Genomic DNA, 27,591 nt, shown 5'->3' on the forward strand with positions numbered 1-27,591 from the left:
TCTCCTATTCCGAGAACAAGGAATAGCAGCATGGTTCTTGTACACCAAAATGGCCTCAGGAGGCAGACCAGACCCTGGGCATCCCTATGGCTTTTGGTGGTAACAGGAGCCAAGGACATCAACTCAGACTCTGGCTGAAGTAGGGTCACAGACCAAGACATGGCCCTCAGCTGCAGCTTGGTCCTGGAAGTTACCATGGCACCAGGTATAAAAGTAGGCCACTCAGATTGGTCAGGGCCCTGCAGTGACATGGCCCTCCAACACTTGCATGGCCACAGGTGACAGCCCAGACACTGTGCATCCTGTGGCCTTTGGTGGCAACATGGGCCACTAATGTCAACACAGACCCCAGCTGTGGTAGTACCATGGACCCAGACATGGCCCTTGGCAGCAGCCTAGGCCCAGACATCACCATGGCCCAGAGTGGCAAGCAGGCTAACCACATCATCCTGCTACTCACCGCCTTCACTTGTCTTTTCTACCTCTTTCCACAGCACATGAACTGTGGTGATATTTTATTTGTGCTGAAATTTAGTGATATTTTATTTGTATGTTAATAAATAAAGTTTGCCTGGAGATCAGAGGTCATAGCCAGTCATAAAGAGAAGTCAGGTGGCAGTAGCCCATGCCCTTAATCCAATCACATGGCAGGCAGAGTCTCTGTGCCAAGCATGATGACACACACCATTAATCCCAGTACCAACCATAGAGACCTGGAGGTGTGTACAGACAGGCAGTGACGAGAAAGTGAGGTGGCTGGACTTAGAGCCAATGAGAGGACAGAACAGCAAGGCAATAAAGATGCAGGTTAGACAGGAAGAAGCTGGTTCTCTCAGGGGAAGCTACGGCGGCATGGTGAGCTAAGGTTAGCTGGTGGCTATCAATATTTCTCTGATCTCTACAGCTTTCACCCCTGTATTTGGCTCTGTGTTTCTTATTTAACAAGACTGTTTAGAAATTCATCTACAATGAACCATTCTGCTTCTCTTTCTCTCTCATTTCTCCAGCACACATTTGCTCATCATAATGGCACGCTCCTGCCTAGTGCCCTGGTGGGCCTGTGAATGTCTTCAGCCAGTCCAGGCACTGAGGAGCCAGGTTGGCCTGTAGGTGGCTTCCACCCTCCTGAGCTGAGTGGCATCAGGCAAGTCTGGGGATGTCTTTGCACCAGACCAAACCTTGAAACCCAGTTTGGCCTGTGGGTGGCTTCCACCTGCCTGAGCCAAGTGGTATCTAGCAGGTCTGTGGATCTTCATTATTTTTTTAACAATGATAGTCCCACTTCATCAAACTCCCTGAGGTCAAATCTGTGTTTTTATCCAAGATTGCTGATGCATCACACATGTGTTGAAACCCTAGGTTTCAAGGTGATGGGTATTAGGAGGTGGGACTTTGGGGGAATGGTTAGGTCATGAAGGTAGAGCATTCATGAATGGGATGAGTGCCCTTAAAAAAGAGATGCCAGCAGGACGGTGGTGGCACATGCCTTTAATCCCAGCACTTGGGAGGCAGATCCAGGCTGATATCTGTGAGTTCGAGGCCAGCCTGGTCTACAGAGCAAGATCCAGAACAGGCACCAAAACTACACAGAGAAACCCTTTCTTGAAAACACACACACACACACACACACACACACACACACACACAGAGAGAGAGAGAGAGAGAGAGAGAGAGAGAGAGAGAGAGAGAGAGAGAGAGAGAGAGAGAGAGAGAGAGAGGCCAACAGATATAATGGCACATACCTGTAATTCTAGCACAGGAAAGGCTAAAGGTGAAGGATGGCAAGGTCAGGGCCAGTCTGTGCTACTTAGTGAAAACTTGTAGAACTTGTCTCAAAAAGCTGAGAAAACCAGGCATGGCAGCACATTGCCTTTAATCCCAGCACCGAGGAGACAGACAGACAGATCTCTGTGAACTGGAAGCCACCCTTACCTACCTAGTGAGCTCCAGGTCAGCCAGAGCTACATAGTGAGACTGTGTCAGAAAGAAATAAAAAGAAAGATAGAATAAAAGGAAGGAAGGAAGGAAGGGATGGAGGGAGGGAAAGAGGGAGGGAGGAAGGGAGGAAGGACAGACATAGGTGTGACTGGAGAGATACCTCAGTAGTTAAGAGTACTTGGGGCTCTGGCAGAGGATCTGAGATTGATTCTCAGCACCCACATGGTGGCTTCACATCCATCTGTAACTCGAGTTCTAGAGGATCTAACATCCTCTCTGTCCTCCACAGGCACCAAGCATGCACATGGCTTGCAAACATACATGAAGGTAAAACACTCATACATATAAAATAAACCTGGGAGAGAAGGGTGATGGAGAAGAGAAAGAATCTGAGAGACTAGAAACCACTCATCCCTTCCATCATGTGAGGACATACTGAGAAGGTTGTCTATGGACCAGAAAGCAGCCCTCATCACTAGACACTGACTTTTCTGGGGCCTTGATCTTCAACTTCTCACCCCTAGAATTGTAAGTGGTGTATGCCTGTTGCTTATAAGTTATCCAGGCTAAGGTATTTTGTTATAGCCGCCCTAATGAACTATGACTGCTGGATTCAGAGATCTGTAGATTTCATTTAAAGCTGAGTAACATCTCAGTGTTTTAGATGACCGATATTTTTCGTCATTATATACATTAGAATTGGACTAGTTGAAATTAGACATTCATTTTATAAATGACTGAAACAATAGCATCACTCCCTACTGGTTCCTTTCTGATCCTGCTTCCAAAAGTAATCAAAGTTACCGTCCAGGCAGTTATCCTCTAACTTTTGTGATGCATTGATATGGCACACATAAAGACACGTGGTTTTCAATAATGAAATGGAACTGTACTCCACTGACAGCTCTGTCACTTGCTATTGGACCTGAAGAAATATGTTGTGGTGAAACAGGATATGAAGTTCAGGCTGGCCCTCAGGCTCATGACAATAATCCTTCATCTACCTATCCAGTGATGGGATCACAGTCATAAGTCACCACGCACTGTTTTCTGTTGTTGCTATTATCTTTTTGAGACAGGGTTTCAAGTAATCCAGGATGCCCTCAACCTCACTATGTAGCGAGTATGACTTTCAACCTCTGAGATTCTTGACTCTGCTTCCAAAATTCCAGGATTACAGGTGTGTAATGTCACATCTGGCCACTATATTCTTTTATTAATAGTACTCTGTTTAGGTATAATTTGTGGACCCTAGCCAAATAAATATGAGAATACCAGTATTGAGTACATTTGTGGCCACCACCCAGTTCAATCTGTAAAACAGTCCCATTACCCCTGAAAGGCTCCCTGTTTCTCTTTCAGTTAATATCTCCCCCATAGAAGCAAGCAGTCACTATTCTGATGCTCAACACTGTGGCAGACCAGCCCCCACATTTATTTACCCCAGGGACTCTTGAAGAATGAGGGATAAGAGATTGAGAGACAGTCCGAATTGACCTACTCTGGTGATGGGATGGCCAAACACCCTAATTGTCGTGCTAGAAACCTCATCCAACTACTGAGGGATCTGGATGCAGAGATCATGACTAGGCCCCAGGTGGATCTCTGGGAGTCCAATTAGCGAGAATGAGGAGGGTTTATATGAGAGAGAATTGTTGAGACCAAGGTCGGATAAAGCACAGAGACAAATAGCCAAACAAACGGAAACACATGAAATATGAACCAATGGCTGAGGGGTCACCAACTGGATCAGGCCCTCTGAGTGGGTGAGACAGTTGATTGGCCTGATCTGTTTGGGAGGCATCCAGGCACTGGCACTGGGTCCTGTGCTCATTGCATGAGTCGTCTGTTTGAAACCTGGGGCCTATGCAGGGTCGCTTGGCTCGGCCTGGGAGGAGGGGACTGGACCTACCTGGACTGAGTCCACCAGGTTGATCTCAGTCTGTGGGGAAGGCTTTGCCCTGGAGGAGATTGGAATGGGAGGCGGGCTGGGGGGAAGGTGAGGGGGGCGTGAGGGGGGAGAACAAGGGAATCTGTGCCTGTATGTAGAACTTAATTGTATTGCAAAATAAAAAAAAAAAACAAAAAAAAAAACAAAAAAAAAAGATTGAGTTAGAAATAAAGAGGGGAGAGAAAACACAGGGTAGACTCAGGTGGGTCTGGATCCTTATCCACTGGCCCAGAGCTTTATTCCAAAGGTCTATTTATAATAATGGCAAGGGGTGGAGCAAAAGACCTTCCCCTTGCTAGTTACAGTCAAGTGTAGACTATTACAAACACCTGTTACCCAGGCCAGTGGTCCAATCAACCTCTTATGCAGTCCTGCTGGGTACAGCTACTAGGAAACCTAGTGGGCTCCAACACAACGAAGTGGATTTTCCTCTTAATGCCACTTTCATAGACTATATTTTTCTCAAATAAAATACTAGATATTTTCCTTTGTCTGGATCCATCCATGCTTTCTCATATATTGATAGTTTAGGGATGCTGTCTGTTGATGAGTGGCACTCTTACCACAATTTGAGTTCTTTCCACTTTGAGAGTCTTATAAATGAAGATGTTATGACTATTCTGGTAGACGTTATCTTGTACTCTAGGTCAGGAAGTTGGGGGGGCATGGACAGAGACAGGCAAATTTTGGAAGCTTACTGATCTGCCAGTTGGTAAGCACTGAGCTTCATTTGGAGAAATGTGCATACGTATGTATGTAAGTTTTTGCATACGTGCGGGTGTATGCCTATGCGTATGTGGAGACCCAAGGTTGATGTGGACAACCATTCTCAATCACTCTTCCATCTTATTTATTGAACCCATCTCTAACCCAGGGCTCCCCAGTATTGTTAGTTTGCTTGGCCAGTTCCCTCTGGGGATCCCCTGCCTCTGCCTTTTGAAGTTGGAACTAAAGGTGGGTCACCATCTCACACAGCATTTATGTGAGATTCTAAAGACCCAAACTCTAGTCCTCACATTCACATGCTGAGCACTTTACCTGCTGAACCATCTCCCTAGCCCAACACATGCATTTCACACTGGATGTGCCATCACACCACACAACATTGTCTAAAACACCATGACTTTGATTTGAGACTGCTGTGTATTATGAACTGCAGGGTTTTTACTGCACACACAGGATTTTTGATCTTATAGAAACCATTTAATTGCAAAAATGAAGACTTAATATTTTCCACAACAAGTGAAGTATTAAATTAGTGTATCATTACATGGTATCATGTTAGAATACTTGATTTTGAAAACTATTGTTTGAGTTGCTAAGTTTTCATTAAAAATGGTTTAGTGAATTTTAGCTTTGGATTAGGAAAAATATTCCAACAATTTCTGCAATAGTCTTAAACATATTTCTGCCATTTTTTGTGCAATGTATTTGTGCAAAATGGAATTTTCAGCATTGACAATTACAGAATCAAAATATCATTAAACTCTGAAAAATATTGAAGATGTTCTCCATCCTGTAGTATCAATATTTAATTCTTTATGTGACAAGCATGTTCATCTCATTACTATGCAAACTTGCTTTCATCTTTAACAAATAGTAAAATCACATGTATGTCAAAGAATTGTTTAAAAATAAATTTCTAATAATATATTGTCAACAAGTGTTAAATTTCTAATGCCTATTTTTACATATCTATATACATAGGATTATATAAAAATTTCTAGGTTGGAAGGGAATCCCTAGTGGAAAAACTTTAAGAAGCTCCACTCTGTTAGACATAGATATAATGCACATTTTAACTCTATTGGTTATACTTTAATATTGACTATATTTTTCATTTTTATTATTTTCATTTTTAAATTTTTTCATAGATTATATTTTGATTATATTCTTTCCTCTCTCCCAGATCATCCCAACTCCTCACCACCTCCCTACCCACCAACTTCATGTTTTTTCTCTCTCAGTCTCTCTTAAAAACAAAACTTAAAATCAAAACAAACAAAAATCCAATAAAATAAAAAATATCACAACAAAACAGGCCAAGCTCCGGGAATCCAATCGATGAGAAAGAGGAGAGATTCTGTGGGCAGGGGACATGGAGATCATGATGGGAAAACGTGCAGAGACGACCAGCCACACTAGTGGAAACCCATAACCATGGACTAATGGCTGTGGAGCCCCCATAGGACTAGACTAGGCCCTCTGGATACAGGAGACAGTAGTTTAGCTTGAACTGTTGGGGGGGGGGCCCAGGCAGGGAGATCGGGATCAGTACCTGGTGCATGGGCGGGCTTTTTGGAGCCTAGTGCCTAAGGTGTGACACCTTGGACAGCCTTGGTGCAGGGGGAGGGGCTTGGACCTGCCTCAGCTGAGTGTGCCAGGTTCTGCTGACTCCCCATGGGAGACCTTGACTTGGGAAATGTGGGGATGGGGGTTGGGTTGGGGGAAGGCTGGAGGGCAGGAAGAGAGAAGAGGGGGGATCTGTGGTTGGTTTGTAAAGTGAATAGAAAATTACTTAATAATAAAAAAGAAAGGAAAAAAAAGCTCACAGAAACATGGAGCCTGTTTTGTGTTGGCCAACTATTCTTGGGCACAGAACCTGTCTTGGAGTGTGGTTGATATACCCAGTGACACTACGATTTTCCCTTTCCCAGCAGGTGTCTATTACAAATAGCTTCTTGGTAAGGGGTGGCACTTTGGGTCCACTTTCCATTCTCAGTGCTGGGGCTGTCTTGTTTGAATCTGCACAGGTCTTGTGCATACCTCCACAGTTTCTGTAAGTCCCTTGTGTACCAATCCTGTTTTGTCCGGAAGCCATTGTTTCCTTGGGATCATCCATCACCTCTGGCTTTTAAATTGTTCTGCCTCCTTTTCTGCATAGATCTTTGAGCCCTGAGGAGAGGAGTTTGATGAAGACACCCCACTTAGGACTGGGTACTCCAAAGTCTCTCATTCTCTGCATATTGTCCAGTTGTGGGTCCCTGTGTTAGTATTATTTTTTGTTTATTCATGTGCTTGCTTATCTATGTATGCAATACCCTCAGAGGACAGAAGAGGGTGTTGGATCCCCTGAGACTGGAGTTACAGATGGTTGTGAGCTATCATGTCAGTGTCGAGAATTGAATCTAGGTCATCTGAGAGGCAGACAGTACTCTTAAAGGCTAAATCACCTCTCCAACTCCTTGAATATATTATTTTTAATAGATACAGAGGTTTCCATTATGTTATCAGTTCATATATTTACATTACTAAAATTGTGTTTCAATGGAAGGCAGCATTGTTTTGACCACTTATAGATTTGTGCTTATCTATTTATCATCTTAGAACCATACTTTGATTATATACATAGTATATAACTGATAAAGATACATCTAGAGACAAGCAAATAAATTCTGCCTGGCAGATATTCAAGTAACTTCCCCCACTGTGGAAGAAATCAGTTTTGTCTCCATTCACGCATCCATTTTAACATTCCTGATTCATGTGTGTCTGTGCTTTTGATGGTCTTTGAAATGGCTATAACATCTTACTGGTCTCCTTATTAATAGCGAATTACATACAACTTATCATTTATGCTCACTTTGTGTTTGTACAATAGACATTATTTTACCATTTAAAATTATTAACATATCATTCTTTTTTCCATTTACATAGAATCCTATAGCCATTATTACACAGTAATGTTTGCATATGTCTTTAAAGAATACACAGGCTTCATGCTATCTTCATGTTCCAATTCAACACAGCTCTAAGCATGGACTTAATAATTTGATGAAGAGGGAAGAATACAATTCAGAAATTATGATTTTGTTGGGGAAAAAGTCAAATCAGGCTCAACCAAAGAAATGAAACTAATGATCATTTCAGGAAAGGCAGCAGAAATGAGAAATGACTGTTTATTTGACACCGCTTTTCCCAGACCTCTGAGTTAGGCACCAGTGACACAATCTTTGCCATCAGGAAGCTCAGCTCAGTGGCAAGGACAGATAAGGAAAAAGTAAGTGGGGTTAAGGGGGCCGCGTGCACTCCTGCCACCCACCAGAACAGAGGGAAGGATCTGTTCCTGGTCCTCAGGTTCTGGATTCCGCTGTTTTCAGAGTATGTGGGAATGCTTTCATATGGAAATGGCCTTTGATACTTGAAGACTAAAAGAGAAAAGAAATTAAGTTTCATCTTCCTTCTTTTTACACAAGAACACGAATTCTGGTAACAAAGCTGTTCGGCTTTATTGCTAATGCCAGAAATATTCATTAAACTGCTCCTTGGTGGTTATGAGCACAACAGACTTATGAATCCTTTTGTTTCTAATGGCCAAGTCCAGAGGCAAAGAGAAAAAAACCTTTAACAGACTACCTGCATCAGGGGCCAGCTGGGAAAACAGGAGTCATGCTAGGTATATCAGGTGGAAAGGGTTTCAACACAGGAGTTCACGGTTTGCATCACAATTAGGAAGTAGGAAATCCAAGGTCAAAGACGATACCACCATAAATGAAGGCAGCAGATGCTGGAGACCTCAGTGTGAAGCACCGAAGTGGATGATTCTCAAGACTCCCCAGAAGCTGCTGAAGTTTGCAAGGATCTCTGAAAAGCCCTTCAATCTACCCCATCCCGTCTGTGGCTGTCAAGGACATAATTCTCCTTAGTTCCTTGGGAAGCTTTGTTAAATCTTACATCTGCCATGGAGTCTGGCTATGGAAAAAAACCACTTCTGGTTTTTGTTTAATTTAATGTTTTTATTAGCATATATTACTTATGCATGATAGGTTTCATTATATTTTAATACATGTACATAATGTATTTCAGTCAGCTTCACCTCTACTACCCCGTCTTGTCCCCCTCCCACTCCTGTTAAGTCCTTTGCTCTTCCCAACTAAACGCCTTCTATTTTGATTTTGTTTCAATCTGAGGCATTTCATTAGGGTTCTTCACAGGAACATGGGTTGGAGACTGCTTACTAAACTTTGTTCTTCTTAATAATGGCTAAATTACTAAAGAAAATATCTTCCCCTCCTCATTAACCATCTGTGTAAAAATCCTCAGGGAGGGGTAGAGCTTTGTGGGACCCAACCCCCTATTTCAAACAGGACTTCTGCTTTTCTACCTTCCAAATTCCTTGCAAGTTCCAGTGACTGGCAAAGTCTATTTTTTCTTTTGTTTTGAGACTGAGATTCTATTATCCCAGGCTGGTTTTGAACTTGCTATATAGCCAAGGATGACGTGTGTGTGTGTGTGTGTGTGTGTGTGTGTGTGTGTGTGTGAGTGTGTGTAGTGTAGTTTATGGGTTCACATGTACAAGCAGACATTTGAATTCTTGTGGAGGCCAGAGGTCAATTGTCTTCCTTGGTCACTATTACTTGAGACAGGATCTGTTATTGAACCTGGAGCTCACCAATTAGTCCAGGATGACTGACCAAAAAGCTCCAGGAAGCCACCTGTCTCTGCTTCTCCAGCACTGGGATCATAGGTGCACATCATCCCTGGCTTTTTATGTGGATTCTAATGGTCTAAACTCAGGTTCCCATATGTGTATAGAAAATACTTTATCAACTGAAACATCTCTCCAGCCCAAACACTGTTTCTCCTGCTCCACCTCCAAAATGCTACTATAAGCATGCACTACCCTTGGTTTTATGGAGAGCTAGGGGTCAAATTCAAGGTTTCAGATATGGTTAGTAAAGCACTCTACCTATTAAACTACATTCCCATTCCTGTCTTGACAAACTCTAAATCAGAACCAACCAAAAACCAGGATCTAGAGGAATTTGCATCCCACCTTATCTCCACTAGGGAAGATCCCAATTGGGGAAGTGGTGACACTGAGAACCCAGTTCCTTGCACATAGCTGGAGCTAAGTTAAGTGACAATCATCGTCACCACTATTTCTGCCACTGAAAGCCCAAACTTATTCCCAATTAAAAGTGAGAAAAATAAAATAGTATGCTTTCTAAATAATACCAAGAGCAATTTCATCATTTTGTATTGGGCCAGCAAACTATGTAGCCACACAGAAATATAAAATATGTTGGGGATTTAGGCAAAACCCATTTCCTGTGACAAAAAAATAAATTAACAGCAACAAAAGGAATTTTGTGAGTTTGAGGGGTTCCTAGGAGCAGAGGAAGAAGCTGTCTGAAGAACGGGGGTTTCTTTTTTATTTTGAAGATTGTAATTTATTAGGTTTCCCTTTCCCTTTCCTCCCTCCAAACCCTCTCTATACCCCCTGCTCTCCTTCAAGTTCATGACTTTTTATTAGTTGTTACTGCATGCACTTTTTACTTGTATAGACATGTATATTCCTTAAATATAACCTGTCGAGTTTATATAATGTTACCTGTATATATGTTTTCAGGGCTGATTGCTTGGCACTGGAAAACAGGTTCTGAAGACAGGAACAAGGATAACTTTGGACCAAAGGCTAAAGACCAGACGAAATAAAGAGACACCCCAGCAGATGGTGGCTAAGAAAAATGGAAGAACCTGACTCTGATACACTCTTCCCATCATGAAAAGTCCCAAAACTTAGAAAGCAATCATGAAAGCTCTCACATGCTGGTGTTCTCCCCAGCCTGCCTCTGCTCATGCCTTGGGATATTTCTGTGCCTTCCAAAGAAACTCAAAAGCCTCATGGAGCCTCAAAATAGAAATGAATTTGTTGTAAGAACATAGTTAAATATCTTGCCCATTTATGTCTGTGGACTGAGATTTGTAGCCCACTGATCTTACTAGCTAATTTTACGAATTATCTGAGATTGCTAATTAGTACATCTTAAAGGAGAATGAAGTGTTTTTTAAGCATGGTGTAAAAGTTCACTATAAGCAGTGTGTTGCTTACTTTTGCTTAACAAAGAAGCAAGTACTCTAGATGTGTCTCAATTATGAAACTGACTGAAAAGCACATCATTAACATTAAACACTATAAGATAACATTAGTAAAAGTTACATAAAAAGTGTTCATTAAAAAAGCAACCAAAGCATTTATGTTAAGAATAGTTTAAATGGGCGGTGGTGGCGCATGCCTTTAATCCCAGCACTCAGGAGGCAGAGGCAGGCAGATCTTTGTGAGTTCGAGGCCAGCCTGGTCTACAGAGCAAGATCCAGGAAAGGCGAAAAACTACACAGAAAGAAACCCTGTCTCGAAAAACCAAAAAAAAAAAAAAAGAAAAGAAAAAGAATAGTTTAAATGTTTACTCATTACATTTATTTGGACAACAAAAAATGAAGATAAACGTACTTATCAAAAGCAAGTCTTAAAAGTAGACATTTATTGAGCTAATACAACAGGAATAGTCTGTAAAGTTTTGAAGACAGCAAGTGTACAGTGAAATATTCAGTATCATCATGAAATTTAACTTGCAACATATAATTTTCACAGAGGATATACATTATATATATATATATATATATATATCAAATTATGGGAACTATTCTGAATACTTTATGCAAATAAAGGGCATTGTTGGGACTTAAAACGCAATGAAGTACTTGCCTAGCATGTATGAGCCTTGAAATTCAATCCTTGTTATTATAAAATAAAAAAATAAAAAGCCAATATATGTCAAATGTGCCATTTAGGCCTACCTAACTTTTAATTTTAGTCACCCAAAATTTAAATTTAATTCCTCTAATTTTCCAAGTATCCAATGGTTACATGGGCTTAGTGATTACCACAATGAACAACCTAAGTTACTTGTGTTTCTATTCCTGTGGAAAAGTCTATTGGCAGGCTTCTTCAAATAAGTTATATAAGCAATAACCATTCATCTTGAAAACAGAAAATCTTGATCTTGTGTTGCTTTTTTTTAAAAAAGGCCAAATTCAATTTGAAATCTGTATATGCAGTTTGAAGTTAATTATTGCCCAGCACATAATTTCACTTTTCTTTTTAAGTACCAAATATGTATGTATTTATGAAGGACAATGTTAAGTTTTGATGTATGTTTATAGCATGGATTTTATTTCTGTATTAGCTCAACCATCAATGTTTGTGAAATTGGTTAAACTGAATGGTGAAACCAAAGACTATTTTAGATGAGTAAGTCTAAAAAATTCTTGTCAAAATTATTTTGTCCAATTATGGAAGGTTTTTAAAACTATCTACTTTTTAAAACCTTTCTAAGCACACCTTCAACACAAAGATGTGCATACAAACACTATAGTTTTGTTAAGCTAAAAGAAATTACTTATTTGTTTACTTTTGTATTCAGAGAACAGAGTCTTAAAACATCTAGTTGTTTTTGCTGTTCTTTTGGTGCCAGGCTTTAACCTAGAATCTTGTGCATATAAACATATGTTCTACCACTGAGCTATTACGATAGCTATCCACAACATCTAATACATCATACATAATCCTCATAAAGTCATACTGCATTCTACTAGAACACTCGAAGTTGAATTTAGTTTTCAAAAAGTTGTGTATGTGTATATGTGTGTATGTGTTCTATAAATTGGTCACATAAAAACGTAACTATCTCTCCCAAGTTAAATAACAGGACTTCAAAATAGTTGTACTATTTAACTGAATTACAGTATCGTATTTCCATTGTGTTTTTTTCTCTGCTTTATCAAAACTCTGAAGTTAGTCAAGGTCAACTATGTAAGATAGAATTTTGGGTTATACTGAAATTTTGCATGTTTTGGATTGTACTGAAATTTTGCATAAGAAAAATTTGCTTAGTAAGCAGTTTAAAATTTACTTCAAGTGCTTATAAAAATTTTTGCTATGTTTAAAGATAAAAGGTGGCATTATGACTAACAAAATGTTTCCTAAACATTCCTAAATATTCAAATAATGGAATTATTTCTGTGGCTATAACATTCAATAACTTTCTCTACAACAAGGGGCTTATGTTAAAAACAAAATATTATTCATGATCAAGATGGATAATTTCCACTTTGCCAATATCCTTTTAGACAGTAGTTCTCACCCTTCCTAATGCTGCCATCCTTTAATATAGTTCCTCATGTTGTGGTGAACCTCAACCATATTATTTCATTGCTGCTACATAACTGCAATTTTGCTATTGCTGCGAATCATAACATAAATATCCAATATGCAGGATATCTGATATGTCACTCCTGTGAAAGGGTTGTTTGACCCAAAAGGGGTCAAGACCCATAGGTTGAGAAGCATTGTTTAAGAGCACTTTTCTCTGAATTTCTGACCAATGTTGTCATATACATGAAATAGTCATATTTAAATTTGTGTGCATTTGACTAGTAGAATATATCTGAAAAATGGGAAATATATTTAAACCTTTACCCAGATATTTCAGAAACCAAAATAATTTCAGTGTCTGAATTTGGTCAGACTCTTATTATTCACAGACATTGTTAAATTTTAATTACTAAAAGGAATGCCAACTCCCCTGGTAGTATTCTATATTCAACCTGAGCAAACTTGTGTGATAAAATGTTATCAAGAGGTAATTTAAAGAATACTACTCTTATTAGGAGTAAATCAAGGCATCTAGGTTTTATCTCTGAAAGGCTTAGGTCAAATAAATGTGACAGCAATCTTATCATTGTATAAAATGTGTAAGAAAGCCACTCACTATAGATGTTCTAGATATAAGTAGGTAATATCTCCTTTCTGAATAAACAGTTTATACCTAAGTGCTAAAGTGTCAACTCACTTGGTGAATACCAAGTTTCTATTGTATGCACATTATGCTTAGTAGATTGTGGATTGTCCTAACAATAGTTCTGTGCTTAGGTGTGTGTCGCTGATACTCAACTTTCTTCCACTATTAAGTGCTAAGTCTATATTCAAATAACCATGTAAAACAATCAAGGATTTCCTAGTATTCCCCTAACTGGAGGCTCAAGGCAGCAGTACACTGCTCCACACTTTGTCCAGAGATAAAGTATTTCTTGAAAACAGAAAAAGATCTTTTGTCAAGTATTTCGTAGTCAATACAAAACTTTGTCATTATGACAGGTTATACAATTTCAGAAACTTACAAAAACGATCTACTGTTTTAGAAAAAATGGATGGGTAAGTGCTTTAGTTAGTTTCATCAGACTGTTTGGTTAATTCCACGGCAGGAGTTGCTGCTAGAAGTTAGTATTATTAGTCTATGACATTTCTTGGGCTTTGTCTAAGAGTCTGGAGACAGCTGTTGATGGCTGCCACACACAATTTCCAACAACATCCAGTTTCTTCTAGATTATATTCAGGGTAGTTGTTCCGAAGAAATTCTGGTGGTAAAGATCCAAAACAGAACAGTTATTTGGAAATCACTTCTCAGAGAAATTGATGCATACATTCTTAGCTTTACTGTTTTACTCTCCTTTCCCCTATTTTTCATTGCTTGAGATCAAATCCAGGTCCCCACTGAACTACACCCCCAGCCGAGGATCTTTAAGAACTGAAAACTGACATGCATTGATTACTACCATTATTAAATGAGCTGGATAAATCTTTTTATCTGAAAAAGTAATAACATAAAATAGCATCATTTTCAAATCATAATAATCTCCAATGATCTTATTATATACCAGAATAGAAATCCTTAGCTGTCTTAATTACCCAAGATCAACTCTCCTTATTCTTAAGTGTCTCAATCATGCATCTAACATATTATCTCAAAACTAAGTATCTTCAGTCCTTGAAATGTACAAGAAACTGCTGTGTCTTCACACTTGGAGACCCAGGAAGCTGGTGCTTCTTTTTTTTTTTTTTTTCTACTGATGGTCTTATCTCTAACTAAAAGAATAAGGGGATTTAGATCTCTCATTCAGAGCAAGATGGTGCATAAGGGAAGGTGACAAAGTAACATCATTCAAGAAGAGTTCTTAGAAAAAGTGGAAATACAAGGGTGGGGGGAGAGAAGAGAGGTGTTTATTAGCACAGCAAAGCTGCTTTCAAATGCTTTTATAGGTTAATGCCTCAGTGCCTTTGATCCTTTAAAATCTGGTGGTCCTTACATGTCAGCATTAGTTTGTAACACTGATCTGTTTCTGTTTCCACCAAATTAATAAACTAATAAATCAGGACAAATTATCAATGCATGTGCTAAAAGCTTTCCCACCCAAAACACTGTTGAGATCAGTAGCAGCTTAGAAGGAAGCTTCTGTGATAAGTCACTGGATTCAATAGCAGACTGTATTCTGACGAGCATGGTTTTATTCCTGTGTGTGTGTGTGTGTGTGTGTGTGTGTGTGTGTGTGTGTGTGTGTGTGCACATGCATGTATGGAAACCAGAGGGCAGACAATCTTCAGTGTCATCCTCAGAAATGCCATGGACTATATTTGAGACAAGGTCTCTTACTGGCCTAGAACTCGCCAATTAAGCTAGACTGATTGGCTACCAAGCCTCAAAGAGCTTCCTGTCTCTGCCTCCCCAGCCCTGGGATTATGCATGTGTACCACCATGCCCTGCATTTTGACATGGGTTCTGAGAATCAAACTCAGATCCTCATGCTTTCAAAGCAAGTATTTTACTAGATGAGCTATCTCCCTATCCCTGATAGACACTTTTATGAAACTAAAAGCAAGTCAGGAAAAGAAGGTTTGTCCCATGTATCCATGGCTACAAAGCTGTGGCAGATAATGAACACATTAGAAAACCAATAGCATTTGTAAAGCACACAAGAAGTAGAAGAGGGACTGAAGTTGGTTTGTGCTTCCAAAAAAGTGTTCTCTGAAACATTAGTCCTGACAGAAATTATGGGGTGAGGAAAAGTCTGATTGTGTAAAGATTGAGAAATATGATGTTCTGAAGTTAGTCTTCATTTAGGATTTTATCTTGCATGCAAGTAATAATAAGAGCTCTGAAAAATCCCACATCGGAGCTAACAATATAAGTAACTTTCATTGCATAAAAAGGTTAAAGGTGCCATGGTACACGTAAATGAGGGAGGTTATTGCCAAGTGTTTCTTTTATTTTGGTCACACATATGAATATACTGGGTTACCATGTACTATGTATTTTTTAGTGTAGGTTTCAGTTGTTTGTTTTAAAGGTGAAAAACAATTGGGTGAGGTGATAGCAAGTGCTTACAAAGGGAGCCATAATTCAGGTTTCTTTAGTTTAGCCTGAAATAGCAGTGTTCTAATTTACTGGAACTGGAATTATGTGATATGAGGAAGACCTAAAGAGGTATCAATGGAGGTCAGGCTTGGAATCAGAGGTATGTATATCTGTGTTGAGCACCAGCAAGAAGTATTCTACTTCCTCCTTTGTCTAAATTTAAGATTTCACAGAATTTTGGAGTGAAGACCTCTTACTTCATTTACATGTGTTATAGGGGGAGCCTAGTCTATGTGAACATGACCAGGAAAATTCTGCAAATCAAGGAAACCCTTCACTTTCAACCCTGTGCTTCAAAAGTGTTGTTGAGTTACCATACCTATGGCAGACCACAGTCAGTAGAGCCTTTCCTATCTTAGTTAAGTCCATTCAAGACAGAGCAGTTAGCCTTCAGAAGCCAAGTGCAAAAAGAGAATTACAAATCATGAACCTTATTAGTCCTCAAAGAAAGACTGAGTACAACTTCCATCTCTCTGAGAAAAGACACAAATGTAATAGATTCTTCTTTTTCCCCTTTTGCCCTAATACCACTGGCTTGCAATTATTTTTTCACAGTCTACATGTAACAAACCTTGGAGAGCATTAATCCTATTGGAATCAAGGGAAAACAGGCCACACTCCAAACTGCCATAGACATTACTTCTAATTAGGGTTTCCTCTGGAAACAAGTGGAGACTGATGTATTTGGCTGACAGATATGGGCGCAATAGGGCTTTTGCTGTTCTCAGTACTGAATATGGTATCTGTATATTTCTAGATGGATCTCCGAGATATACTAGAAGCAAAACAGAAAGACAGGGATTAGATTGTACTTTTAAAATGCACTGTTAGAAATATTAATTTTTCTGAATTTTTAGGTTCAAGAACTAGAGAATTTAAATGATTTAAACCTTAAGTTTAATTTTGTTTTGTTTTTATAGGTTTCTGGGTTTTTTTGAGAGTAAGTAAAAACAAGAAGTTGGATGGATAAGGAGGTGGGAAGGATCTGGGAGTAGTTGGAGGAGGGAAAAATATGATCAAAATACATTGTTTGAAAATTTTTGAAAAAAATTTTTAAACATAACTTAAAATTTTAAATTATGTTTAAAAATTAGTATATTATGAGGCATCATAAGAAATGATACATAAATTACTGCTAGCATAATTACATATCTACCATTGTTCAAAAATATGGCTTTCTGTTCTGCTACCTTCTGGCATGCAATAAGTACTAAAATTAAATTTAGTTAGTATATTCTAAACAATTTTATGTATTATTTCCCTACTCACAAGAAAGACTTTTTCAAAACTAAGCAACATAATTCTTACTGATGCATTTAAGCTTTAAAAAGTAGGCTTTCTATTTAGTAATACACACATCTGTACACAAACAACAAACTTTGAATTGTCATAGATAACATAATTTTAGATATCTTATTAGAACTGAAAAATTGTTAAGCTTGTTTTCATTTCTTAACTCTATAGATTATTAGCATCTATCTTAGATCAATAATGATTGAAATCAATCATACTTTAAAATTATTATACATTATATATGACAAAAGGTTATTTGTAGACAGAAATGTCTCAAAGAAAAAATGGTATAATTCTTACAAGTCAATAAATGTTTTTGTCTTGGAACAGTCATCATTGAATACATAGGAGTACATATGTTGAATTATACACATGAAATGTTTAAGAGAAATTAAATTATTTAGAACTGTCTCATTGAGCCTAAAGACTTAATTCTGGGAGATTAACCTAACAAATTCAATAAGTAATAAATATATCAAGATTGATATACTACTAAGATGATAATTCAGATCCACAGAACCTAAAAAAATCACTCTAAATATGGGATATGTCATTTAAATGAAGGTAAGGAGCCCTGTGGTGAGTAAGCTCCTTCTAAAAATAAACTTTCAACCAAAAGCACCAAACAAAGAAAAGAGTCAGTTAAATAAATTACAATATACCAACTCTGGAATGTTACAAGGCTATTTAGCGCAATGATTATAAAGATTGTTGATTCTTGAAGGAAATAAATTTATATTTGAGAAGAGTAATTATGTGGAAATTCTAATGTTTCAAAATATTCATGAGAAAAAGAAATCACCAGGTAGTGGTGGTGCATGCCTTTAATCCCAGCACTCAGGAGGCAGAGGCAGGTGGATCTCTGTGAGTTCGAGCACAGCCTGGTCTACAAAGTGAGTTCCAGGACAGGCTCCAAAGCTACAGAGAAACCCTGTCTCAAAAAAAAAAAAAAAAAGAAAGAAAGAAAGAAAAGAAAAGAAAAGAAAAGAAAAGAAAGAAAAAGAAATCTTGGAGAAAATGTAAGTGCCCACAATAGTTTTTAAAGGCTTCTTGAGCACAAAAGCTTTCCCCCTTTTTAAATGCTTTCCAATTTTTAAAGTAAAACAGCATAACAATTCTGCACAAACTATGGAGCCAGCTGGTTCAACGTGCCTAGTGAGAGTGAAGTTGGGATTAGAAAACAGTGACCCATGTTCCCTGAAAGAAATTTCCTTTCTCAGCATTGTGGCTGATCTGGCTCTTGCCAACATGAAGCTCCAATTGCTGTTTTGTTTGTTTGGTTGGTTTTTTGCTTCTTTGTTTGGTGTTTTTTATTGTTGTTTAATTCAGACCTTTTGTCCAGGTACAACTTTACCACACACAGCAGTTAAATTACTTATATAAAGGAAAGATATATTCCCTTATCATTCCTTTTGAACGTTATCCCCAGTAACAGTCCACTGAGTGTTGACACGGATGTCAGGGTAGAGACCACCCCAGGGACCACTCATTTACTAGTGATGTTAAAGGCCAGCATCCTGGGGAGAATGTCATGGAAAGCACAGTGGCTGCTGCTGGCTCAGTTACTTACAGAACCACTGATACTTGACCAAGTGTACAGTTGGCAGTGATAGTACAATGCCCTAAGAAATGGTATTTGTTATTTTCTAGTCGAGCCCCTTACTGAGCACCACCAGTGTGCCATTCACAGTGACCAAAGCAGAAAGGTGATCCCAGGTGCAGCTCCTTCCTGTCACCTGTGGAGGACAGAACCAGATGGTGTCTCATCTAAGAGCTCTCGCCAGTCAAACATCATCAGAGGACTACTCTCTTCAGGAAGAATAACAGAGTCAACTTAATATTTAAAATAGTCAGTGTCAGACCCAAGTATCTTTTGTTTCATTAGCTCATCACTTTATGTTTAAGTTGCTACAATTTCTTACAAAAGTTTTTCAAAAAATGTAGAAGTAGAAGATAGTAAAATAGACCCAACAAATGTTTTACCAAGATCCACTGGCCAGAAAACTTGTTTTTAGAACTCACCTAGCATCTAGTTTGCCCGGTGTGGTGGCACACGCCTTTAATCCCAGTGCTCGGGAGGCAGAGCAAGTGGAACTCTTTGAGTTCGAGACCAGCCTGGTCTACAGAGAGAGTTCCAGGACAGCCAAGACTGCTTCACAGAGAATCCCTATCTGGAAAAACAAAACCAAAACAAACAAACAGAACAAAAGAAAACAAACAAACAACAAAAACTCACCCAGTTCATCAGGAATGAAGGCTGCATTATCAGTGTCTTCAGAGTTAGCACCAGCATTCTGCTCAAAATTCCCACCTTCTCTTATCACAGACTCCCTGACCTCCTGAAACCACTGAGAAGGGCCCTCATCCTCATCCTCACCACTTCTGATATTCCAGTGTTTGGATATGGGCATACTCAAGATTCTATCCTGAAACACATATCATATCAATAAATAGATGTGCATAGTGAGAGAGTATATATATATAAACATCTACCTAGCCCCACCTCCAAATTGGTAAGGAAACAACTATTTCTAAAATTAAGGGATGACATTATAAATATCAGGCACCCCAGTACTACCTTAAACTATCAAGACTTGCTATTTCTTGGGGACTTGGCAGCTCTGTCTAATGAACTGTTCAAGCTAGACGCATGATAAACATTCCAGGAAAAAAAATGAACAGATGAGTGTTTCCTGGGAATGCGATGCTTTTTTTTAAAAAAAAATATGCTTTTGTTTTTGTTCTCTTTTCCTAATAGCTTTCAAATCTGGCTATATATTTAACTTACCTTTAGGAAAATACTGCTTACAAAAATTCTTGAGCTGGACTCCACCTTCTCCAAACAGGAGGGGTAGGCTGAGCCATTTGTTAACATGTTACAAATGTCTTGTGTGATCAGGTCTGGTGGTACCTTTTGTAGTCCAGATACTTGTGAGGGCAGGGCAAGAGGATAACTTGAGAGCCTGAGTGTGAGACCTGGGTCCTGGTGAGACCAGACCATAGTGAGGCAAGTCTCAATGAACAAAAAGTGCCTCCTGTGATTCTGATATGTACACAGGGCCACAACCACTGTTCTAAGTCAGGGCCCCCTCAAACCTTTGGGTACTCATAAATCATCTGGAGCTGGAGTCTTGAAAAATGCAAACTTTTCTTCTGTGAGTCGGAGGTAGAACTCAAGACTACATTTCTCACAAGGTTTCTGCATCACCAGGCCACTATGAATGGCAAGGACCTATATCTGGTCTCTTATAAAGCACAGAGCAGCAGGCACCTGGTAGATATTGCTTCTTTTCTGAAGCCTAAGCAAATATGCAAATTACCATTTTCCAGGCAGCATATTGATTTTTGCATGCAAATTGTTTAGGATGCAGTTTTTGAGGGCTATAAAATGGAATGTTAAAAATAAGCTGATCCGGTTTTCAACAGATGGTGCTTGAGCTATCACTGAAATCCAGTCATTCACCAGGAAAACATCAACTCAGCTACAAATACTCCTGGCAAACAGTTCCACAGATTTATTCTAAAGGGACAGACATGACTAAATATGGTAACAATAAAGTGAGGGTCTTTAGAGAGACTGGTGAAAATTAGGAATTGTTATTAACTTAAATACTTTACCAGGAAGAGAACATATATGGTGTTCTTCTTCAATGGCCCATTTAAGTTTAAAAACAAATCTCTAGCAGACTTTCAAAGTAGAATGCATAAGAAAGAAACTAGACTGCTATTGCCATATACTACACAGGGCATAAAATATGTGCAATATGGGTTGGGGAGATAGCTCAAGAGGGAAGAGTACTTGCTGTACAATCATGAGTACCTGAGTTTAAATCCCCAGTACCCACATAACAAGGCAAGCATAGTGAACACATATGTAACAACAACACGTGGAGTTGGCTATAGGAAGATCATTGAGGCTTACTGGCTGCCAGCCTAGTTACAAATTCAGTGAGAGACTGTCTCAAAGGAGTAAGGTGGAGAATGATAGAGCAGGATACCCAATGTCCTCCTCTAACCTCCAAGCACACACACATACATGCATACAAGCATGCATGCATGCACACACACACACACACACACACACACACACACACACACATCCATGAACAAGGAAGGAAGGTGAAATAAAAGGAAATAAAATGTAGAACTGTAATAGTTTAATCTTAAAACATGTATTCTTTTTAACAGGTCCCACCATCATTATAAGTGAACAAGGAGTGGAGGACCTGGCCCGTGCTTTCTTCTGCATAGACCCAGCCACCACTGCTGGCATACATGGCTGGCTTTTCTATGTGTGTGTTACTCAGTAAGATACAGAAAAAACTTGCTAAACATTTTACTATATTAACTGAACATACTATTTTATATCTCTTGAAGAAATTTCATAAAATATGAATATCAAGTAGTGAAACAAACAGGCAATATGATCTGGAAAGATCATCTCTTCCTACCTAAGTCAAGTAAACAGCACATGGCCTGAAAATTCTGAGTTCCATGGTATGAATTCCGTAGTTTTATGCAACATGGACAAAACATGTTCTTTATTAAGAAGAAAGGAAACTTACTGTGAGCATTTCCGTTTCAGTATACAAACGCTCAATCATAAAACTAATAGCAGAAAGACAGTCTACCCAGTCTTTTCCTTGTTCTCTCAAGTCACAGTTTGGGAAAATTGTCAAGAGATATTCTGCAAACAGAGAAAGTAGTCACAAAAACTAGAAAAGAAACTAACAAAGAAATGAATAAGAAATGTTTCATTTAAAACAAAAGAGGACCTTTGTTCTTTCTGATTGTCATTCTTTTTTTTCTATTTTTCCCCTGGGAGTTTAAAAGTTCTACCTGATGAGGAAGCTTTGCTGAATTATGTCTTCATTTCACATATTTCCTGAAAATATTCACTTGGGGGAGGGGCCAATACGTGGTTCTTAGTGATTTAAGAAAAAAAAAAGTGCCAACTCTTTTAAGGTTCTAAGACCACTTAGGGATATGTTAGAACCAAAAAGAAGCAGCACTCTGTAAAGTGAAGAGTATCACTGTAAACTTTATGACACCATGTTCTATTTACTGATACACTTGTCATGTCTGTCTTCCCCTAAATATTCCTTCAGCATAAGGTATACCTTGTACACCATTCACCCAGACAAAGACAAAGACTCCCCCAAAATAGAACTCAAATGTTCATTCTTAGGGATGCCTCCTCAGTGTAGCTGTCCTATTCTGAGCCCCTTCAACACCATTACACTGGAAAAGATTTCTAACTGACGCCATCTACGTGTCCTCTTCTAGACTCTGAACAATATTCTATAAGCATAATACTTACATTATGGTGTTCCCAGTGTCTATAAATCCTAAGACCTCAATACACACTTCTGGAAGGCAGGAAGGTTAACATGATCTGGATCAACCATGAGATCCTTCTTCAATGTTAGTCACTAGCACTAAAAAACTATTTCTTCTTCCTATCCTCTATTTATTTACTTATTTATTTATTAATTCAGCTTTTTCTTTATCTTTCCTCTCACATGTTTCAGTACTAAAATCGTGACTTGTTACTCAACAGAAACAACTATAATCAATAAGGCTGGTATTAGTACACTAGCCTAGAAACAAGCTTTATTCTTTAGAATCTATAACCCATTGTACATCATTAGATTGTAAAATCAGTATCACCCAGTAGAATGAACAGTTCTAAAATTCACAGACTTTATCATTCTTTCTTTTAACTGCCACTAACATTCATTAACATGATCAAATGATGATAAAAAACAAGATTCTTAGTAACTTTACATACCTCTTATTGCAGAAAGTTTGTTATGATCCATGAATATGTTACGTGAAGCACGGCCAGCAACTGAGTTTAAAAGCAGGATTTCCTCAGAGAATACCAGATTAGCCAAGTAGCAGGCCGCACAACTGGGAGTTGGTTTATTTCTTGCAATTATCAAATGAAAATTAGGTAACTTGATGTTTCTTCTTGGATCACCAAGATACCCTTATAAAATACAGGGAAAATCAGAACTTGATAGTAAGACCCAATTGGTGAAGACATCACATATTTTGATCTCAGGTCATGGATGAATTAGCTGACCAGGTAGCTTTCCTCCCCTGCTGGATAGTTTTCATAGGACCAGAAGGTGCTATGAATGATTCTGGGGGAAAAGTCATCAACAGTTTTACCCAGCTGTGAACCCTGTGACCTGCACTCATGACCAGCATGGCAAGACATGCTCATGGGTGCAACAGGAGCATGAATGTTATTGGGATAACAAATCATTTTCTGATTGTATATAAGGCCCACTCTACAGGCAGAAATACCCGTCTGGTACTGCAAATATAGGCAATAACTCATGCTTGAAGAGCTCATGAGCCCCAGGGGAGAACATGCTACTATTTATTATTCTGCTATAAGGACATAGTATCAAACTATTCTTGAATCAATCTTTATATTCATATATTAGCGCAGATATTAGACCTCATCAAAGACATTTCTTTGTGTAGCAGACAGTGACTACGTATAAACTCTCAATTGATCAAAGTGCAGTGAGCAAGTGTCAGTGGAGGGCTCAGCTACAAGGCAGCAGCTCAGAGACCATTACAGAAAAGGAGGCAGAAAGATTGTAAGAGCCATAGGTTAGGGTAGATGAGAGGAAAACAATGTATTTTGGACATGACAGGACCACTATACTCATGAACTCCCAGAAGCTGAGGTTGCCCGCACAAGATCAAAAAGTGAACATTCTGGCATAAAACAGGATGACTCACCAGTCCCTACCCCTAATTGAGAAGCTATTTCAGTTGATGACTTCTGTGTGGAAGAAAGTCAGTTTTCTTTAACTGGTATGTTTTCTACGCTCCAGTGCATGGCCCCACATCCACGAGTAAAGAAGAAGCACAAATTGGAATCAGTAGATGATTAAAAAATAAAGAGGGCACAGGTTGGGAGGGGTAGGACAGAAGGTAGATATGGGAGGAGTTACGGATAGGAATAAAGGGTGATCAAAATGCATTGCATCAAATTCTCAAAGAATTAATTAAGATGTTACATTAAAATACAGGGGGGCCGGGCGGTGGTGGCGTACGCCTTTAATCCCAGCACTCGGGAGGCAGAGGCAGGCGGATCTTTGTGAGTTCGAGGCCAGCCTGGTCTACAGAGCGAGATCCAGGAAAGGCGCAAAGCTACACAGAGAAACCCTGTCTCGAAAAAGCAAAAAAAAAAAAAAAAAAAAAAAAAATACAGGGGGAAAGGAAAGGAAAATTTCATGAAGTGTATCATTAAAATGCCCAAAAGAATTAAATTAACTGGTTGTTCACACAAATTTTACTTGGGTGAATTTTCTGTAATTATTTTTTCATTAAATGAGTCTCTTTGATGTTGTCTGTCCATATAGTGACATTATTCTTCTTTGTTAGTCTTGAACTTGCACATTTCAACTAACTGTTTATTGGCTTGAATAAATTTAATTTTTAGGCCCCAGGTAAATATGTAAATGTATTGATTTGTAGTCTCATTGCTCCCTTTAAACCCTAAATACATTCAGAGCTATATTAATGTGTGTATGTGTGTCTTAAAGATAATATATGAACTATGTGAGCAATAATTAAAATTTTCAAATACCTATCATTTATTGAGCAATTACTATATACCATGTTAATATTTACCTCTAAGCTGTTTTATCACTCTAACAACTCCATAATCATTACCACAAACCAGACACCTCTGGCCTCCACATGCACTCGTGTGCGTACATGCAGGTACACACACACACACACACACACACACACACACACACACACACACACACCTGTGTACAGGTGAATAGTCTTCTGCTAATTACTTCTATTATTTTCTCTATCTTTAAAAGTCAAAGTTGAAATGATACTGTATGTATAGTAGTTGAATACTGCTTTTGTCAGTTAATATATCTTGAACAGTTCTGAAATTTTTATTTATTTTATTTTTGTGGTCTGAGTTCATTTAATTGAAATAAAACGAAAATCAGATTAATTTATCTACGTTGTCAGAACACCATGTATCAGTTAGCACTGAAGAATATTTTGTATTTGGTACTATTATTTTCATCTCTTCATAGACGAAGGAACTATTATTTAGGATTAGAAAGTAGTTGAGCCTGGCAGTGGTGGTGTACACCTTTAATCCCAGCACTCGGGAAGCAGAGGCAGGTGGATCTCTGTGAGTTGGAGGCTAGTTCTGGGCCAACTACAGAGTGAGTTCTAGGACAGGCTCCAAAGCAACACAGAGAAACCCTGTTTCGAAAAAACAAAAGAGAGAGAGAAACAGAGAGAGATAGAGACAGAGAGACAGAGACACAGAGAGAGACAGAGGGAGGGAGGGAGGGAGGGAGGGAGGGAGGGAGGGAGAGAGAGAAAAAGAGGTTGAATGTCACAATATTAATAAAACACACTGCTGGCTGGTATTTATTTGACTATGGGCAGTCAGATTTGAGATCCACATGCAACCACCATGTTTCACTGTCTCATATTCCGTGAACAGACCAGAAGTCACTTAACTAACACACTAGAACTGCTTATTTGGTTCCAATTTTTCATGATTCTATGAAAAAGAAAATTCTTGTACCACCCTCCAATTTTTTTTTTTTTTTTTGGTTTTTCGAGACAGGGTTTCTCTGTGTAGCTTTGCACCTTGCCTGGAACTCACTTGGTAGCCCAGGCTGGCCTCGAACTCACAGAGATCCGCCTGGCTCTGCCTCCCGAGTGCTGGGATTAAAGGCGTGCGCCACCACCGCCCGGCTCACCCTCCAATTTTTTGAAACAAGGTCTTGCAATATCATTCAAGCTAGTCTGGTATGCATCATGTAGCCCCAGATTGACTCAGACTCATAAATCTTCTTCTTTAGCCTCCCAAGTACTGGGTTATGGGCATGCACTACCACATCTGGCTTATGAAAACATTTCAAATGCAATGTTTTACTATATCTTCTGGTAGAAATGGGATTAATGAATCAACTAGCATAAACACTTATATAAGTTTATGTAAACAGTCTTTTAAAAATTGCACTGATTTATAATTCTTACAAGAGTGTACCAAAATGTTCATTTTACTATAAAAATTGTCAAAGTTTTTTTCTGCTTCAAGAAACAAAATAACCACTGTCCTTTAGGAGTTAGAAAGTTTCCATCCATGGGGCAATCTCAGAATCTATTTGTGTGAAAGCACACTTGTCTACAGCCATACTCATCCACTGATATGTCATCTATGTTTGATTTCTTGTTAACCACAGTGGATATAAGCATCTGTGACAAACAATCCCTTTTATCCCTTTACAGAAAAAGTTTGCTGACCTGTGCTAAAGAATATTAATAAGCGATAAACATTTAGAAATCAACATACAAGTACATACCTATAATCCTAGCACTTGGGAGGCAGAGCCAGACATCTCTGTGAATTCGAGGCCAGCCTGGGCTACAGAGTGAGTTCCAGGACAGGCTTCAAAGCTACACAGAGAAACCCTGTCTCGGAAAAAAAAAAGAAAGAAAGAAAAGAAAAAGGAAATCAAGATACAAAGAGACCTCACAATATTTGGAAAACCTGCTCTTAGAGGCCACATAGCCTGGAATCTTCTCAACTCTGCAACTGTGACTTGTAAGGCATTAGAGTAAGGAACATGAACTTTAAAGTCAGAGAAAATGGGGATAGAGTTTCACCAGCATCAGTCATCTCCTGTGAAATCTTGGGAAAGATAGCAATAAAAGTACCAACATTGTGGGGTCATTGTAAATAAGAAGAGGCATACCAGTTGATCATTACAGTCCCTTTTATGAAATGTGTTCCATGCATGTCATTATTATCAATATCACTTAAAACCAACCCACTAAATCAAAACAATGGAGGAAAATACTAAATTATTACCATGGTCATTAATGTGCTCCATGGAAATTGGGCAATTCACTATCTGAGGTATTATTTCTGATATGGCTCCTGTTTGGAACATTTCAATAGGAAAAACATTGTCAACTTCTGGAAAACAAGAACTCTCATCCATTATTTGTATCAATTGCACCATCCTCCAGGGATGAAGGAGAAATATGAACATTCTCAGAAAAATAAAACTTTGAAAACTTGCACTGGATGACTCGCCCTTAAAAGAATGGCTAGACTCAGTTCTTCAAACTGAAAGGATAGAACAAAGGAATTGATCTTGCAGCATGAGGAAGGAAGAGAGAACAACAGACAGAGCAGAAATGTGCATGTGGACAAAATAGATCATAATCATATGTTGCTGAAGGGAAAAGAAACTGGTAGAGACATCCTGCTTTCTCTGCCTTTTAACTGGAACAAAATGAAAATCAGACTAATTTATCTGTGTTGTCAGACCACATAGCAGTTACTACTGA

General features: G+C 38.8%; 1 protein-coding gene across 1 annotated transcript; it reads right to left on the bottom strand.

Annotated features, from left to right (window-relative positions):
- Nucleotides 1-12,673: 12,673 nt before the first annotated feature.
- LOC131899251 (BEN domain-containing protein 2-like) lies at nucleotides 12,674-23,204 on the bottom strand. Its single transcript, XM_059250670.1, has 5 exons — nucleotides 23,009-23,204; nucleotides 21,783-21,904; nucleotides 19,454-19,643; nucleotides 16,496-16,699; nucleotides 12,674-14,089 (listed from the first exon to the last, which is right to left on the bottom strand). Exons 1-5 carry the CDS (start codon nucleotides 23,037-23,039, stop codon nucleotides 13,962-13,964), a joined length of 675 nt encoding a protein of 224 aa, XP_059106653.1. The 5' UTR covers nucleotides 23,040-23,204; the 3' UTR covers nucleotides 12,674-13,961.
- Between the last annotated feature and the right edge of the window lie 4,387 nt (nucleotides 23,205-27,591).

Source organism: Peromyscus eremicus, chromosome X (genome assembly GCF_949786415.1).
Source record: "Peromyscus eremicus chromosome X, PerEre_H2_v1, whole genome shotgun sequence".
NCBI lineage: Eukaryota > Metazoa > Chordata > Mammalia > Rodentia > Cricetidae > Peromyscus > Peromyscus eremicus.